Source organism: Solanum lycopersicum, chromosome 3 (genome assembly GCF_036512215.1).
Source record: "Solanum lycopersicum chromosome 3, SLM_r2.1".
Taxonomy (NCBI): Eukaryota; Viridiplantae; Streptophyta; class Magnoliopsida; order Solanales; family Solanaceae; genus Solanum; species Solanum lycopersicum.
In genome coordinates, this window is record NC_090802.1 from 63,727,350 (window position 1) to 63,744,969 (window position 17,620).

Below are 17,620 nucleotides of genomic sequence, written 5' to 3' on the forward strand. Positions count from 1 at the left end.
TTCTCTTACCAAAAAAAATCTTATTCGAATTTCGAGAATGAAAAAGTCTTTGGTAGAGAGTGACTCCCTTTACGGTAGATTGCAGACAAGTGGATACCAAATACTTATTATAAAAATAAATTCAATGAAGTGAACCTAATGAAAGAAGGGCTCCATCCCAAAAGTACCAAGTACAGTTAGCATCATTCTATATTTCATCAAACAGTAGGGTTAAGGTGAAGTAAATGGTCCATTTATAAACTATCTCAACTTCCATTACAGTAGATGGGGACCTTGATCTTTAAGAAATGAATTTGTTAATACACATTGAATAGAAGAAAAGACATAAAACTAAAAAAGAATTTGTAAAAAGGATGATAACTCCAGTAAATGAATAATTTTAGTTGAGCAATAAAGATTGTGTCTGAGATGTTCAGATTTTGGGATTCACAGTAAAACAAAAAGATTATTTACTGTTATTCACTCAATGATATACACAAAACCAACCTGAAGCCTCTTTAGCTCACATAGTTGCAGCAGCACTCCATACTATTCTTCATCCATGTTCTTCATGTATTCTTTTGAGAGTTTGCTCTCCATAATCAGCATTTGTTCTTTCGTGAGAGAGTGTCCCGATTCAATTAAGGCTTCCAGTGTTTGCTGTTCAACAAGAGTAAAACCAGTAGAATAAGTGAACTATTTTACTTCTAAGAGATCGAGTAGCTAGTCCTCAAGTTGATTCTCAACCCTGCTTATGTGTGAAGACCTAAGCTAAAAGAACTTGATAAGTTACTCCAATCTCTAACTAAAAATAGAAGGGAAGAAAGAGATAAATGGATTAGATAGATTTCCTGTACATAATTGTAACAAGAAACTGTCTAAGTAATAGGCTTGACTTGGCCCGGTTGTTTAATACTAGTTATTCATTACATGTTTGACCCAACTACTTGAACACAAATAAACTTTGGACGGATTAAGTTACTACCCCCACACTTCTATTTAATTGATCTTCCTAGTTTTGACCGTGCCAGCTTGCGTGCACATCCATTAATGCCACGAGATATATGACACCTCCTGCCAACAATAGGTATCGAAGTTATTTTCCTCATTTTTAAAAAAACATATTTTCTTAGAGAATGTTTTCCAGATATTTGGCCAGGACAATTGAAAACACTTTCTAGCTAGACCAAATACATGGTCTCTTTAAATCTCGCTTTCCCTCTAATTCCTTCAGCCCCTTATCCTTATGACCTGATGAATGTTAGTGCTTATACCACGCGGCAAATTAATCACCCCCACCCCTCCCACCCCCACCCAACAAAACCCCTTTCCATTATTTTTATCATTTTCTTGCTTATGTAAGAAAAGAGATTCTTTAGTTCTCCGACAACTTTTCTGCCAAATCAACAAACATGAAAAACCTGAAAAATTAACTTACCAAGTGAAATTAGATTTCCTCCTGCCTTTCATGGAAAAGGAAGGGAAGCAGAAAATGCCTTACCTCTGGAGGAATAAAAACTGGGAGTTCTCCCTTCTTTCTTTGTCGAAGAAATCTTCTGCCAATATCTTCAGCACCTCCGGAGTCTTCAACCCACTACATAAACGTGGAAAGCGCAAAAAAGTAACTGAAATATTAATCAAGCCTCCGAAAGTTGGTGTTAGATTAGAAACTTGTATACTAATGTAAGAAGCAAACACAAATTAATTATTTGTAATCACCATTTACAAGCAACAACAACTGATGAAGCAAATGTGTTCACTAAGGAACTGCCGTTTTTTCTATTGACCGTTTTGAGAACCTTAAAAGTGGAATTGACTACCAGCTTGAAAATATGCAGTGCTTGCTGCCGAATTTTACAAGTCCGAGAACCAGCCATCATAGAGCAATACTATAGTACATTGAATCTGTATCTTATCTTATTCACTAATTACAGCAAAGCCTCCTTATGATTTTGGCAGCAAAGCCTCCTTATGATTTTGGCAACATCTATATAGTGACTACTGATCCTGAAAACAATGAGAATTGCCTCTATGGTACTGCAATAGACTAGAAAGGCTCTACTGCATTGTTTTATGACCAATCAATAACTTAAGTCCCAACTTCCATTATAAATTCAAATTAATCCTAATATAATATTGAGTTCTCATAAACTCACTTGTTCTGCAGCTCTTCACTTTCCAGAAAAACAATAAAGATTACTCTACAACAGTAATGATAACAACTACACCTCAATCCCAAGAGACTTTATTGACATATTACTTTAGTTTCAAGATTTCTACTATGGAACAAAGAACACCCAAACTTTGTAAATTGAGAGAAGTTGAAGAGAGTAATTAGTAACTACAGAACCATGTGAATCTACTATGGATTGAAGAACACTCAACAACAACAACAAACCCAGTGTAATTCCATAAGTTAGGTCTGTCTCCTGATAAGTTTTTACAACATTAATGAACTACTCTTAAGGATTCACTATTATAGTGGCAGCTTTTGATTTTCATGGCTGCTATAGTGAGGTGATGTTACTAGTATTTGACGTAATGAAAAATCGGTTCTGGAGAAAATCAGGCTGTTATAGTGAAATGACATTATAACAAATGATTGTTATAACGAGGGTTGAATATACACAAAAGCATGAACCTTTTTAGCTATACCTCAACATGGTCATCTAGTTTTCTTTCAGGGTAGAAGGAAAATGTGGAATGTCGTTTTTCTGAGGTTACCATGAAATTTCTTTATTTCTCTTTATTGATAGAAAAGCATCTTATAGAATACCCAGCTTCAGGAACACAGATGCAATGATCATAACTCAGCAACTTGACATTTCTGTCCACTGCCCCAGACATAATAATGTCATCATTCACCAAATTACATGTTTTTCCATCATCTGAAAACTAATTCTAAGAGCTAATTAAGTAGACAGTTAACCCTGACTTTCTCCAATGACTCTGATAAAGAGAAAATTTTAGCAACATTAGCCTTTCTTTCTTCTGACAAAATGAGAGAATGTTCTTTGACCAATTAGTTCAAGAAAAATCTCAAGAAGAAACCTAGGAAACACGCTAGGCTAAAGGTTGAATAAAGTAAAATGGCATAGCTCAAATAAGATTACCTTTAAGATGGACTGGTCGTATGTTCTAGATCTCATAGCTCCATAAAAATCCAATGCTGCCAAGAGATGAACAAGAAATATGAGAGGGAAAAGGCTTTCACATCTCTGCATTTTTTGCTCTATTTATATGACAATCTAGTGATATAAACAGTTTATGATCATTAACTGTAATATTTAACCAATTCTTAGCCAATCCATAGTCCCATACTAACATATGTAAACAATGTGATTGTGTGCGATCGCAACTCCTTATTGCCAGAAGTGTGAGCCAGCAAAAAAAATTTCAAACAATTGTATTAACTTTCATGTATTTATTAAAACAACTTTCATGTATGGTTGGTCACCTTGATTTGGGAAGGTATTAACAATAGTCGCAACCTCATCCTTTGTTATGCCATCTTTCTCGTACATTCTGCAAACAATATTCACGATGTCTTCTTGGGTGGGCTGCCTATATCATGATAGAGAAAGTAGTTACTACTCTCGAGAAATGTATAACAACAATTTGTTGTCCATGGAGAACATCTAAAAATTCATTTGCAACAATATACATAACGAAATCTCACAAGTGGAGTTTGGGAGGGTAGGATGTATGCAGACCTTACCCCTACCTTTGTGTCAGACCCTCAGCTTAAAAGAAGTGTAAGATATAGCCAAATAACGACAGAAAAATAGCAAGAAAACAAAAATGAAGCATTTAGTATAAATAAAATGAAAAGTAAGATACTACGTGAATACTAAATAATACTACTAAATAAAGGGAAGATGAGAAGAAGAGACTATCCCCCTTTCTAAATTAACATTATTAACTTTGATTGAACAAGAATTTTTAGTTCAGTTTCAGCATAATATTGGAATGATTTAAAATCAACAAAGAAAAAGCCAAAGTATATACATTAATCACTATTTTCCTGATAAAAACAACAATTGTTGTAGAAAAAGTATATACTTAAATCACTGCAAATATTAGCTTCAGTGGCACGGTCTTTTTCATAAACTTGAAAGTTAGAAGTCAAATTGTGTCCGCCAAATGGACCGTCAGGTGGTTCATAAAAACAAATAGGTATTCTACCCTTACTCTGAAGTGGCCCAAAAATTAAATCCAGGAGCGATTTCCTTAGCTTTTTGTTGTATTATGGACCTTGTAAATGATGTCGACACCTTGTTAGTTGTTACTGCAAAGCTAGAAAAAAAAAGTTCTGCTCCTGTGTTTTGAATGTAACCCTCTCAGCACCCTTAGATGCTAATGATGTTAATAAAAGTTAACCTCACATGTTCAAAAGTAAAAAGTAAATCGACTAAGGATAGAACTTTTGAGGTTTCTGCACTGCACCAAACCTACAGCAACTGATAAGTTGTAACTCACCCCTATATATACTCCGAAGTTGCAAGAAAGAAGCCAACGAACAATTAGAACACGCAAGGAGAGAAGGGGGCGTACCAATAGAACTTCTCCATTCTCCCATCACGAATTAGAGGAGCATACATTGTTGAAAAATCATTTCCTGTCACAATAATGGGAATCCTGTGTGTTATATCTCCTTCTCTCCAGTCCTGCCCCACACTTACCCTTGTAGGATTATCACACAAATTCATCAGAGTTCCAACAACAATTTGGTTGTTGACTGTCACTTGTGTGTTACCTTCATAGCAAAAAAGAAAAAGCAATCTCTTTATAGGATAATGTCAGTTCATTTAATTCTTGGTCAAAAAGAGAGCTGAAAGATATAGTCATTTAGACCGAAGAGATGCGTGATGGAAACTGAAAAAACACAAGTCTAGATTAGTACATCCAAGTAAAGATACTATCTTACCAAATCTACCAAGGCCAGCATCAATGTCGTTGATCATCAAAACACTCATTTTCCCCTGTCAAGCAATAGGAACCATAAACAGTTCATTAACAGTTCACTTAAACATTATAAAAAACTCCAGAGAGAATTATAGCAGGAATTAAAATGATGTTTCAGTAAAGCACAAAAGTCATGAACTTCAATCGTATCCAGAATTAAATACGCATGCGTTTGTAACATATGTTCATGAGTGAAACAGACAATGCATCCAAATGCTAAGCTGTGAAGCTACTCTTTCCCCAGGGGACTAAGTATACATTCTCAAGAACATGGCATATCATGGATGTCTTATTCTTATTGTTTTCAATTTTCATCTGCCTCTCGATCTAAAATTGGTCTCTGTGTGTGCACTTTTACTTCTTTTTCACCTAGAATAATGAATATAGTGTGGAACAAAGGAAGGAATATATGTTTTGCATTATCGGGAGCGCTCATATTGATCACACATATATCCATTTGGAACATTGTAAACATTTTAGAAAGAAGTAAAAAGTAGAGCTTGCTAGTCATTACATAAACAAAATAAAATACACCAGAAGCACAAAACTGGACTAAACCTCTTTTTAGGAATACTCTCTTTATATTTTCAGTAGCAACATTATTCTTCCATTAATATTATTAAAGAAAACGTACTCAAAGTAACACAATATTTCAACATAGTTTTGATGGTTTTAAAAAAATCAACAATTTCATAGTCAGAAAAAGGAAAGAGACAATAAGGCCATGCAAGAAGAAAATGAAGACGTAAAGGCAGCCGGCAAGAACAACAACAAAAAAGAGTGAATGCCAGATAAGAAGGGAAAAAGAAAGAGGTGAAAAGGAAGAGTGTTGGCACGTGGCAAGGAAAAGAATTTCAAAGGAAGCGGAGGGAAATGATATTCATAACTGAATGAAGTTGTTGCTGTAGCAGATGGCCTGAATCCTAGGAAAGAACAGAAAGTGAAAGAATGATTAAAAATAAGGGAAATAAGAAACCTGTGCATTGAGGATGAAAATAAAACAGGATACAGAGAAGAAGAGCTGCTTAGATCTATAAAATAATGGGGTTAAGTAGGGTGAAAGTTGCTGTTCACTATTATTCTTCTGTATGAATTTCTATTCACAGAAAAAAAGTAACAGAGAGTGATCCAGTACCCTATGAACAATTGTCAATGGAAACAAGAAACAAGAAAATGAATTAATATGTGTCAAAACCAAAACAGATAATAAGTTATAGCATATAACATAAATCATAACATGACCTATGTAGAGAGTAACACGACCCAGACATACTAACATATACATATACCGGTAATAAAAGCAGTAAAGCTTCTAACTTGGTTCTGAACCACTTGAGAAGCAGTTCTATAACGCTCACGTATTAACTTTCCCGGTTCTCCTGTTAGAGGAAAGATGAAAAGAAAAATAAGTAAATAACTCATGTAAAAGTAAAAGATGTGTATATATAGAATTGGAAAAAGGAAATAAATATGATCATCATCCTAGATGGTCGAAATATGAGTCCTCAAATTGAGTTGGGAAGAGTTTCTGCATGTAAGCTTTTGTGTCTCATTATGGCAATGTCATCTACCATATTAACCTATAAAATTGTTGGATGAGGGTGATCTCTTGTTTATGTTTATATATATATATATATATATATATATATATATATATCAATTATACTTTTATAAAACAGCAACAGTAAATCTTGGTTCCTCTATGAAAATTATTGCTTTACCTACGCATAGCTTCGTGATAATATACCATGGAAGATAATTTTAAGAAAAGGTAGTCAGTGTTTTCTTTCCTGATATGACAGTGGGAGCAATATCAGAGGGGGGACAACAACGAGTCAGTTTTGTGTCCACATCTTGCATCAAAAATCATCAAACAGATCTAACATTGACAGGATTTTTTACATCCTAGTGTAAATTGACACCCTAGCTTGTTATAGTTCAAAATCTTAGTTGCAAGGGGTTATTTTCTTTATGTTTCTTTATCCAAGGATGATGATAAATACTCCAGTTCGAAGTTTAGTCAATAAATTCCAAACTCATTCTTGAGCAATTTTTACAGTTAAAAAAATAATGCTACCAGCTCTTTCTGATTCTAGCTCTCCTGCAGACATAATGACAGGTTCAATTCCCATTGCCTGAAAGATCAGTTCGGTCTGAAATGTTTTGCCTTGCCCTTTTCCTCCCCAAACACCTGTTACAAAAATATCAACTTAACAATATCTTCTCAAATACTCCTAAAATTCAACTTAAAAGCTGATAGAGCATAATACAAAATCTTTTGCAGCAAAACTAACAGTGTTCATGGAATAACAAGATCATGCTAGCTACTGTACTGCATGACAAAACTATATTTTGGTCTGGCATTTCATGATTGAATTTAAGTGTAAAGCAATTATCATGTACAGGAAACATAAAATAAGAGTCAAAATGTCTAAGATAATCCTACACTAGGATAAAATATGAAGTATCACGGGTTTATTCTAAAAGGAAAAGCAGTGAACAAAATGTTGCTCACACATCTCTAGCAAAAACTAAAACTTGTACAAGAAATACTTTCGCATAATAAGGTACATTTATTAAGATCCTAAAGTTTCTAACAGCAGAAGGGGAAAGAGAAATTACTTGCCTAGAATCAGGGGAACTTTGGCGTTCAAAATATTAGAAATGTAGTTCTTCACAATGTGACACACTGCAGGGATAAGATTCCACATATCATTGAAAGGTTATTACCAATGTGTTTAAATAACGCAGCTCTGCTTGAAATAACAGCATAAAAGGTGCAAGGGGGAAATAACAAGTTCACATGTTAATATCTGCATAGAACTATTACATCAATTCGTTAATACACATCCAAATCAAAGGAAAGGAAGGAGGATTGTGAGAAAACATGTAATATACATAGATTAGTTCTTTGAGTCCTCAATCAGCCATCAAGACAAATTTTCTATAGATCCCATTACTATAGGAAATTTCAGTTTGCCCACTTATTACTACCTTAGCTGGGAAAGTGAAAACGCATATATGAAATGAAACAATAGCAACACATAAATTTTTATATGAATTTTGAACAATCAGAAGTTAAAAGATTATTTAAGTCATAGCTCTCTGCAGATTTAACCCAAACAAGAAAATGTAAAATAGAAAAGGTTGCCTTTCTACTAGTAATAATAACTGTAAGGAGAAGCCAAATAGAGCAGTACTTAATCCATTAACAAAATGGTATCAGAATTTATTTCAGTTGTGAAGCTACAAATTTTGTTAGGGGGCTGTTCAAGATTTAATATATATGTATGAAAAATATTATTTGACCTGTATAATTTTCTATGTACATGGTATAATTTTTCGACGAAGCCACCCTTCCCTACTTGTAGCTACGCCACCTGATCATAAAACAAGCTGATCTCTAGTATTGACTCCAGCAAGAAAGATACCAAAGAAAGCTAAAATGCAAGAATCAAACTCATACTGGCAGACAAAACACCAGGACTCATACACAAGATACAAAGATCGCGTAGAATGGAGCTGTTGGAAGACTAAAAAATGGCTGCACTGACTGTCACTTACCAACTTTATCCTGTTCACATCAAGAAAACAAAAAAACAAGAAACGGGTGAGAAATTCGTATTTGCTTAATTTTCTCCGAACAATAAGCAAAATCCTCCAAAAGAACAATGTACCAGAAACACAGGTGCAATGTAGTAATCGCCTTGAAGGTACTGAAACGACCTAGTCACCTTCTGCCGATAATCAAACACAATATCGGCTGGAAAAAACAACGATAATCGTCAATAAACACAACACAATTTCAATGAACTAGTATAATGATAAACAAAAAATCGAAGTTGATTACAATCTTTTCCAAGGAAATTTCCGGCGAATAGGCTATCAATGACGCCAGCCCTAGCACCAACAGCAATATTCATATTATCTGCCTCAGCACCAAGCCTATACAGATAATCTTTGCCATCAGAATCTTTCGTTTCCCATGAAGACTGTTCAGAGAGTCTTTTCTTCTTCTTTGGTTCATCTTGATCGGAATCTCGAACTTCATCACTCTGTTGATTAGTAGATGAACAACGAACAGAGATAGAAGAGTAATTGGGGAATTGCTTAGTAGAAGAAAGTGGAATTGAGTGGAGAGTGAGAGGAGCTCTGAGGAGATTAGTGTTGTTGAACAAGAGAGCCATTGTTATGAAGAAATTTGGGCCTTTAGTTTTCTTTTTGTTGTATTAGCCGTTATTAACTTCACACGCTTTTTCGTTTGACGTTATCGGAACGCTATCACTTGGAGGTTTTTCGCGCCACACACGATAATAACCCGCCCTTCCTTCTTTTCTTTTCTTTTTCTGTCTAAAATTCCTTTTTAGGTTCCTAAATTAGTAAATCATTAATTATGTTTTTCCTCTATTATCTTTGCAGTTAATTCATTTTAAAGCGTTTATTGTTTATAAAATTTAAGAAATATTTTGAGATATGAATTCGTAAAATTATTTTGTTATTTATAATTTCTTAGTAGTTCGTTTAGAAAATAACTAAATGTAGCATATTGATTGATTATTAACTGCTCGCCTTTTATTCCGTGTCCCTTCTATAACTTTTGACAAAAAAGGAGAAAGAACGAAAAGTCTAATAGCTTTTGACAAGAATGGAAAAGAAATATGAGTAAAAAAGTTTGGTACTCAATAAATATGTTACTTTAAAATGAACAAGTAATAAGCAAAACAACAAATTAACGACATATTAAGCATAACAACAACTCAACGAGTGACTGCTAAACAAGGCTGATCAAGTTTGTAATAATAATACTACAACTTGAATGGCGCATCAAATTAACGACATGATTAAGTAACTTTTGTATCATCAACTCACTTTAATTAACATGAAATAAATATGGTATCGTATTTTTAAAAAATCATATATAATGAAATATTACGACAGGTTTCATTGATAAATTTTTATTGTTTGTAGTCGTATTTGTCCATCTTCATGTTCCAATTGGATTAACGAGTCTGGCAATTCCAATGCCTTTTGCTCCAAGTTGCTCCACATGCGTAGCAAAATTCCTCATTACACCTGAATCCACAACATTACTCTCTTGTTAATGTAAATTTAAAAATGATCAATGGCATAAAAAGTATTGACACTAACCTGCAAGTGATGTGTACACAGCCATCGTCAACTTTATCAACAAGAGAATTGCAATGAGGGCAATTCTTCCATTTGTGATTTTCAGCAAGTAGCTTAACCCTTAAGTCATCTTCTCTGTCTTTTTCTTCTTCCTGAAACTGTTGACAGTCACGCCCAGTGTGCCAAGGTACTCTGCACCGCGCGCACAACAGTCCTGCGCACCAAGGACATTTCCCCTTCATAACGATCTCTTCATCGTCATCAGGATCATGGCTCAGCAATTTTGCACATTTTTTATAAGGACAGTATAATTTCTCTCGATTCGGAATAGCTGACTCAATCAACCCCCTTTCATACCTTGCGAAAATTTGTAAGGACTCTGCAATAACAAATTGCTTCTGCAATTCCTCTGCCAATTTCGCATCTGATGTCAGATAATGCAGAGACATTCTGAGCTATTATAATGGTTAATGTATTTTTTTGGTATTGGGGAAATGGGAATAGAGTCGGTATTTATGCTGAATTATTAGGGACTGTTTGGACATTAAAAAAAATGCAGAGACTTGGTGAAGTCATCACTCGTACCTCCATTATGACGAAGGTCAAGTCGGGGGGGAAAAATGACTAAAACGTGCGTGATCTTTGAATTTAGTTTAAATCCACAATGTATAAAATTTAAAAAATAAATGAAAATTGATTATATTAGGAATAAAAATGGAATTTTTGTTGTGAAATAAAATGGATGACCATGTCAACTTTACTGTAGCAAACTTGGCGTTCAAGTATTATTGTGGCAAAAGTAGTAGCTAAGTAATTGACTTAGTATATCTCTATCTTCTTATGTATAATATAATGTCAGAATAGAGATGAACTCTCCATCTCTTATTAATATATTTATATATATTCATATAACGTAAATAAAATTATGATTAGTACTTATATAAAAAAAAGATTTTTTTTTTTAAAATAAAGTAAATGAGAGTTTATACTGGGAGGAAAAGAGAAGATTAAAAAAAATGCGTAAATAATTGTTCAAAGCAAGAATCAAATCCAAAAATCCTTCAAACTAACTATTAGACCACCCACTGCATCCATCATGATATTTGTTCATTTTGGGTGCTGAAAATTTTATATATTTAGATTTTAAATAATTTTATCTCAAGGTTAATGAGTGTTCAAGTATTCTAACGGCTGTATGTGGGTCTGGCAATTGGTTATGCTTCTGATTTGTTTGAGATCTTTTTTATAGTTTAAAATTCAAGATAAGTGTTGAATTTTATTTATTCTTTATTTAATGAGGCTCTAATTTTATATTTTTTAGAAAAAGAATGTCCTTGATACACGACTCAAACTTTTCTTTTATTTTTGTTTTTAAGATTATAAATTTTTATAACATTTGATTATGAAACATTACGCCATTTCCTTGTTCACTTGTGCACATATTTCAATTTATATAACGATTCAACACCTACTGGAGAGATATGAAAAAAAAATAATTTTAATTACTAAATATATGATATAATTCCTTATTTAAAAAAATTCAGATGAACCCCTTGAATCGACGTGGTTCGGCCAACATGAGTCACAAATTAGGACTTCATGAATCATGATCAACATTATACTGTTTTAATTCATGCATCTCCTTTTTGTGTTTTGGATGCTTAGCCAAAATATGGGCCAGTATGAATACAATTCAGATTAAACAGATTATTGGGCTTGGGCCATCAGTATTGGATTTATTGGTCCTCAATGAGGTTCTAAAGTAGATGGGCAAGTAAGATCTGCAGTCTGCACACCCTCAAGTACAAAAACACCACCTAAATGATTGCATGTTCCTACTCAAGACTTATAAATGACCCAATAATGGACCTCAATAGATTTTTACTATATACAAATAGTAAGCAAATAAGTAGTACTTCATCCGACTCATTTTATTTGGTATTATTTGACTTGATATGATATTTAAGATTTTTTTTTTTTTGAAACTTGTATTTTAAAATAATTGATTTATAGCATCCATAAAATATGTCTTATTAAAGTCGTACTTGTTTCTACTATATAGTTGTTAATGACCACGAAAATTCATGGAGTGATCTCACCACAAAAATTAGAGGGAAAGAGAGTTTTGGTTGGTGTGAATTGTGATGATCCATAACTCAAATTCAACGCACTTAATTTTCTTCGATCACTAAAAACTTGATCTCATAATTTCATTTTTAATAAAATTTAAAATATTAAATCTCATGACTTTTAACTAACTTCATTAAACACTAGATCATCAAAAAGTCCTTTTGTGTTTTGTAATCAACTCATATCTACACCCTTAATTATGTATAAACATAACTATTATAATATAAGAAAAATGTAAACACAAACTCTTTATATATTTCTTTCCCACAAAAAATACTTTTGATACCTTATCATCACATAATAATTTGAAAAGATGAATAAAAGAAGTCATAAATTAATTTACAGACATATTTCGTCCGTTGCCAAACTGGAAATTATGTTGATCGAACATAAGGTACAAATCAAACAACATATAGTATCTCCATCAATTTGAAATACCAGCAGCCAGTCTAGCTCTTAAGTCTTTTCTCAGAATTTTTCCTGATGGAGATTTCGGTACCGTCTCCACGAAAAATACACGCTTTATTCTCTTATAGAATATCACCTGTTTGAAAAACGTATCAAAAATGAATCAGTTAATATTTACTATGTATGCATTTTTATTCAAACACGTAATTGTTTCGAGATGAAACAAACCTGCTTGGAGATGAAATCCTTCACTTCATCCTCAGTAATGGTAGATCCATTTGATCTAACAACAAAAGCCACTGGAACTTCTCCCGCTTGTTCATCTTTCATTCTGTCCAACACAATTTAACAAATTATCAGAATTTAGACTATTTTTAGAGCTAGCTACATCGTACATTATGCATTTATAGTTGCACATTACAAAAATATAATGTACTTACGGGACAACAGCAGCATCAGAAATGTTAGGGTGGTTGACAAGAAGTGCTTCGAGTTCAGCAGGCGCCACTTGAAATCCTTTGTATTTGATCAATTCCTTCAATCGATCCACGATGAAAAGCTCATCATCATCGTCAATGTATCCAATATCGCCAGTGTGTAACCATCCTTCTTTTTCTATTGTTCTAGCTGTAGCTTCAGGGTCATTCAAGTAACCTACAACAAAATAATTATTATTTTATTTAATATATAATTAAATAAATAAAAATATGCGATAACTTAGAATTTTTAAGACTCAAAATAGAAGTAGTTGGGCAGGTGGGCGAATGAATATACACCGAATAGTTCCACAATTTTATGGTAAAAGACCAGACATGTTTCAATAGGTAGAAAGGTACTCTAAACTTTTTTTCAACTTTTTCTTTGATCTTTTAAAAAAGAATATATTTTTTATTTTTCGACTATTTTTTTAATTATAAACTTTCTGATTTAATAATATCAATCTTGTATTCAATAAAGTAAAACAGTTTTTTCGCTTTTTTAAATTAAAAAAATGATGGGAGTGGTAGGTGAGCTTTTGATGATAGAATCATTTTTTGTGGCGTTTGAAAGATCTATCAAATCAATATAAATTTTACTCTATTTGAAATATGAATGGCCCCTAATGCATCTTGATCTAGGTTCACTAGTTGGTATAATTTATTATTCTTAACAAACCGTGCTATTATCTGTATAAGTATGTACCTTATAAAAACATGTATTTTGAAAATAAATGTAAATGGTCACCTGACCAAAATATTAATTTGACACATAACTTAAGTTTACGAAGAATACGTTAAGATTTTAACATACCTTTCATGATTTGATCACCTCTAATGCAAATTTCACCGGGTTGGTTACGGGGCAGAGAGCAACCCGTATCCGGATCCACAATTTTCATCTCTGCGTTCCTCACAACGGTACCACATGCCCCTGATTTAATATCAAACGGTTCTTTCGCAAATGCCAAACACATCGCCAGCACTGGACCAGCTTCGGTCATTCCATAACCCTATTTTAATTTAATAATTTATTAATTAGTCAATAAATTTAAATTTGAAAATTTATTCTAACAATAATAAAATAATACATTGTATCGTGGCTGGCTAGTCAATATCAAGAAACCATAATAAGGCAAATATATTGTTAAAAGTCAAAATCAATGTCCACAAAGGCGTGCAGTATTCTTGTACACATTTTTTAAGAATAGACGTTTATCTACCGATATTTACTTATTCAAACAAAATCCATTTCTAACTCCAAAATTTAGAAATCTACAACGTGTAATTATATTTAAATTTTTCTGACTGGATGTTATTTCAGGATAAGAACGTGAAAATTAAGGGGTCGTTTGGTACAAAGATGCATAATGTAGGGATTACTAATGCATGAATTAGTAATGCAGGGATTATTTTTTAGCAAGTGTTTGGTTCATTATTTCCTATCTAGTCTTATGTTTGGTTTAAAACTTTAGAAAAAGTTTATTTCCAATTATAACCTTTAGTTATTGTGAGATTATGGGGAAAATAGTACCATTCGTTATATTTTATATGATTTAATTTAATTTATTATGAAGTTTAAAAAATAAAGGATTCAATGGATTTATGTGGCGATAAATTATTTTATTAAGGATAAAATAGATATTTTATAATTAAATTATTACTATATATAGGAATGTGTTATTCAAGTCAGATAAATTGAGACAAAAATAGTAATAAATTTAAATTCTAACTCCGCGTAAGAAAATAATATTTACCTGACCGAGTTTAGCGTTAGGGAATTTGGCTCGGACGGCATCTTCAAGTTCCTTGCCTAATGGTGCAGCACCAGACATGACTGTTCTTACTGATGAAAGATCGTAGTTATCAACTAATGGGCTCTTAGCAATGGCGAGAACAATAGGCGGTACAAATGGCCCAATCGTCACTTTATGCTTCTGTATCAACTCCAAAAACTGAGCAATGTCGAATTTCTGCATAATCAAAATTGCTGCTCCGACTCTCAATGCACAGAGCAAAACAGAATTGAGTGAGTATATATGGAACAGAGGCAACACACACATCAACACATCATCACTGTGCATATACAAATTAGCATTTTCTCCATCAACTTGTTGCGCAACGCTCGTGACTAAGCCTTTGTGTGTCAACATCACCCCTTTCGGAAGCCCGGTAGTACCGGAGGAATACGGCAGAGCTACGACATCGTCCGGCTGGATATTCACCTCAGGAATTTCGTGTTCATCGGATTGAATCAATTCGGAGAAATGAACACAACCTTCCGGTGCGGAGTCGACGCAAATAACCTTCAAATCGTTTTCAATTGCGTAGTCCTTCACTTTCCCCGCAAAACAAGCTTGTGTGATAACGATCTTAGCGCTTGAGGCTTTGGCTTGTTTTACTACCTCTGCTGGTGTAAACAGAGGATTAGCCATTGTTGAAATTGCTCCTAGATACGATGCTCCAATAAACGCAAACACAAACTCAGGGCAATTAGGCAAGAGGATCATGATTGTATCCTTCTGTTGGATCCCTAATTTGCTAAGCCCAACAGCAACTTTTCTCGAAGTAAGTTCAACTTCAGCATAAGTGTAGATTCGATCATTTGAACCATCAATCAAACAGGGGCGAGAACTGAACTCCGAAAGATTTTCAAAGCAATAAGAATGTAAAGGCAAATGTTTAGGGATGTAAATATCAGGGAGCTTAGATCGAAAGATGAAATCTCCTGATTGATTTGTTTCGGTATCCATCGGCATCTTTGAGAGCAAAAAAAGGAAAAATTTGGAGCACACACAAAAGCTAAAAGAGAAAGTGGATTTTTAGCTATGGTGTACTGAAGATGAATGTACACATATTGATGAATATATATGAGAAAAAAAAACAAGCCTGTGGTAGGTGAAAGGGAGTTTATGGGTATTTAGGGTTGTTCAGGGGCAATTTCATGGAAAATTGTTACAATTTTTTTCCTTTTTGGGGGATACAAAAAAAATGGGAGAGTCTTGTGGTTGGTGAGAGTAGTTAGAATTTTAGGTTCTTATAGTTAGGTGATGGATAATTGGGATTTTAAAAGGAAAAATGTAATCTTCTATCTTAATTTACGTAATATAATTTTTATTTTTATACATTTTATTTGATAAAATATACGCCTCAATCTAAAAACATATGTATAAAATTAAGCAAAGTCTTTCTATTTTTCTCAAATATCGTGTTTCATCGAATTACGTTTAGATAAATTTGGACGGAAAGCAAAAAAAAGGGTCAAAATTGACATTCAAAGTTGACATTTTGAAGTCTAGTATTTTCCACGTAGGCTCTTCAGTCCTCACCTACCGCAACTTGCTGGGAACGGGGTTTTGCTGACGATCAGTAGAACGGGACACTTTCACCTAACGAGAATTGGTCATTGGCACTTTCATTTAAAAAAAAAAAAAACATATTAACGTGCGCATAATTTTACGTAAATATCATCGATATTTAAAGTAAATAAACGAATAAACTATTATAATATAAATAATTAATAAGTGCCGTATTCATATTTTTAATTACGAAGTGAATTTTGAGACAATACTTGGGGACTTCAATAATTAATTTAACAACCATATGTTGTTGAATACTTACTCATCAATTAATAGAGAATAGGACATAAAAAGAGTATTTATTATTGTTGTCCTGCTCATTAATAGTTGTCCTTCTTTGTTTGATCTTAGTGTTAATTATTTTGTTCCATTATTATTATTATACGTTTAAAGTAATAAAAGTCGTTGGAATGTTTATTATCCACTCTTGTGACTTCTTCTTTTTTTACTATAGAGGACATGGATTTCTTGGAATGCTACTAAAATAAAAGAATTAGAAGAAACAGTAATTTTTATCTTTGTATTATAGGTTTATTGTACTTTTGATCCTTGTATTATTCGATAGGTAAAATTAACTTTAATGAATAAACTGAAATGTTATAATGAATAGTATTAACTAAGAAAGAGAGGGAAAATTTGTGCAATTTTATCTTTGATTGAGACCACTTGATTTTTTTGTGCACTTACAATTTCATCTTTAATTGAGACCAATCGAACGATTTTATCCACTTGAAAATTTATGTAAAACGATATTAGTTCAATATGCTAATTGATTCTGTTTTTTTAGCTTTTATATTTAATTCAAAATAAATAATATTTACGTAATAAAAAAAGGAAAAATTATCCTAATTTAAATTAATATTATTTTACGTAATCAAGAAGCTATAGTAAATGCTAGTATATCCATATATAATCCTCCTTAACTTTTGTGATGGAAGAATTTACTCTAATTCCTTAAATGCCTTTCGTTTCATTTGGATTTGAATATTCGAGTTCCTTTAATGTACACATTTGGAAAAAAATAAAATAAAAAGATCATGCGAATTATGAGTTCATATTGGATTCTAAGCTGGTATATTCCCTAGTCCAAACTCAAACAAAAGAAAGATATTAAAAAATGACAAATTAGTTATATCATTTAAAATAAATATTTTTAATAAACAAGTCAAAAAATTA

The 17,620-nt window shown here is 32.9% G+C and overlaps 3 protein-coding genes across 6 annotated transcripts; all 3 read right to left on the reverse strand.

Moving 5' to 3' along the window:
* Positions 1-341: 341 nt before the first annotated feature.
* Positions 342-9,466, reverse strand: LOC101250491 (ribulose bisphosphate carboxylase/oxygenase activase, chloroplastic). 4 transcript variants are annotated; one of them, XM_004235825.5, is made up of 12 exons: positions 8,795-9,466; positions 8,622-8,707; positions 8,509-8,518; positions 7,571-7,633; positions 7,022-7,135; positions 6,262-6,323; positions 4,907-4,961; positions 4,534-4,735; positions 3,437-3,543; positions 3,093-3,148; positions 1,481-1,573; positions 342-639 (listed from the first exon to the last, which is right to left on the reverse strand). In XM_004235825.5, the coding sequence occupies exons 1-12, from the start codon at positions 9,129-9,131 to the stop codon at positions 529-531; spliced, it is 1,296 nt and encodes a 431-aa protein (XP_004235873.1). In that variant the 5' UTR covers positions 9,132-9,466; the 3' UTR covers positions 342-528. The 4 variants fall into 4 exon arrangements, with proteins under 4 accessions (XP_004235873.1, XP_025885953.1, XP_069151727.1 ...); XM_026030168.2 differs by having other exon boundaries at positions 342-1,053; XM_069295626.1 differs by lacking the exon at positions 8,509-8,518 and having other exon boundaries at positions 8,615-8,707.
* Positions 9,467-9,603: 137 nt separating this feature from the next.
* On the reverse strand, positions 9,604-10,775 carry LOC101250202 (E3 ubiquitin-protein ligase RSL1). Its single transcript, XM_004235824.5, has 2 exons — positions 10,093-10,775; positions 9,604-10,017 (listed from the first exon to the last, which is right to left on the reverse strand). The coding sequence occupies exons 1-2, from the start codon at positions 10,518-10,520 to the stop codon at positions 9,945-9,947; spliced, it is 501 nt and encodes a 166-aa protein (XP_004235872.1). The 5' UTR covers positions 10,521-10,775; the 3' UTR covers positions 9,604-9,944.
* Positions 10,776-12,425: 1,650 nt separating this feature from the next.
* Positions 12,426-16,092, reverse strand: 4CL (4-coumarate--CoA ligase). Its single transcript, NM_001346841.1, is given in 5 exon segments — positions 12,426-12,745; positions 12,838-12,940; positions 13,050-13,263; positions 13,900-14,098; positions 14,843-16,092. Coding segments are annotated over 5 exon segments (1,638 nt in total). The 5' UTR covers positions 15,845-16,092; the 3' UTR covers positions 12,426-12,625.
* Positions 16,093-17,620: the final 1,528 nt, after the last annotated feature.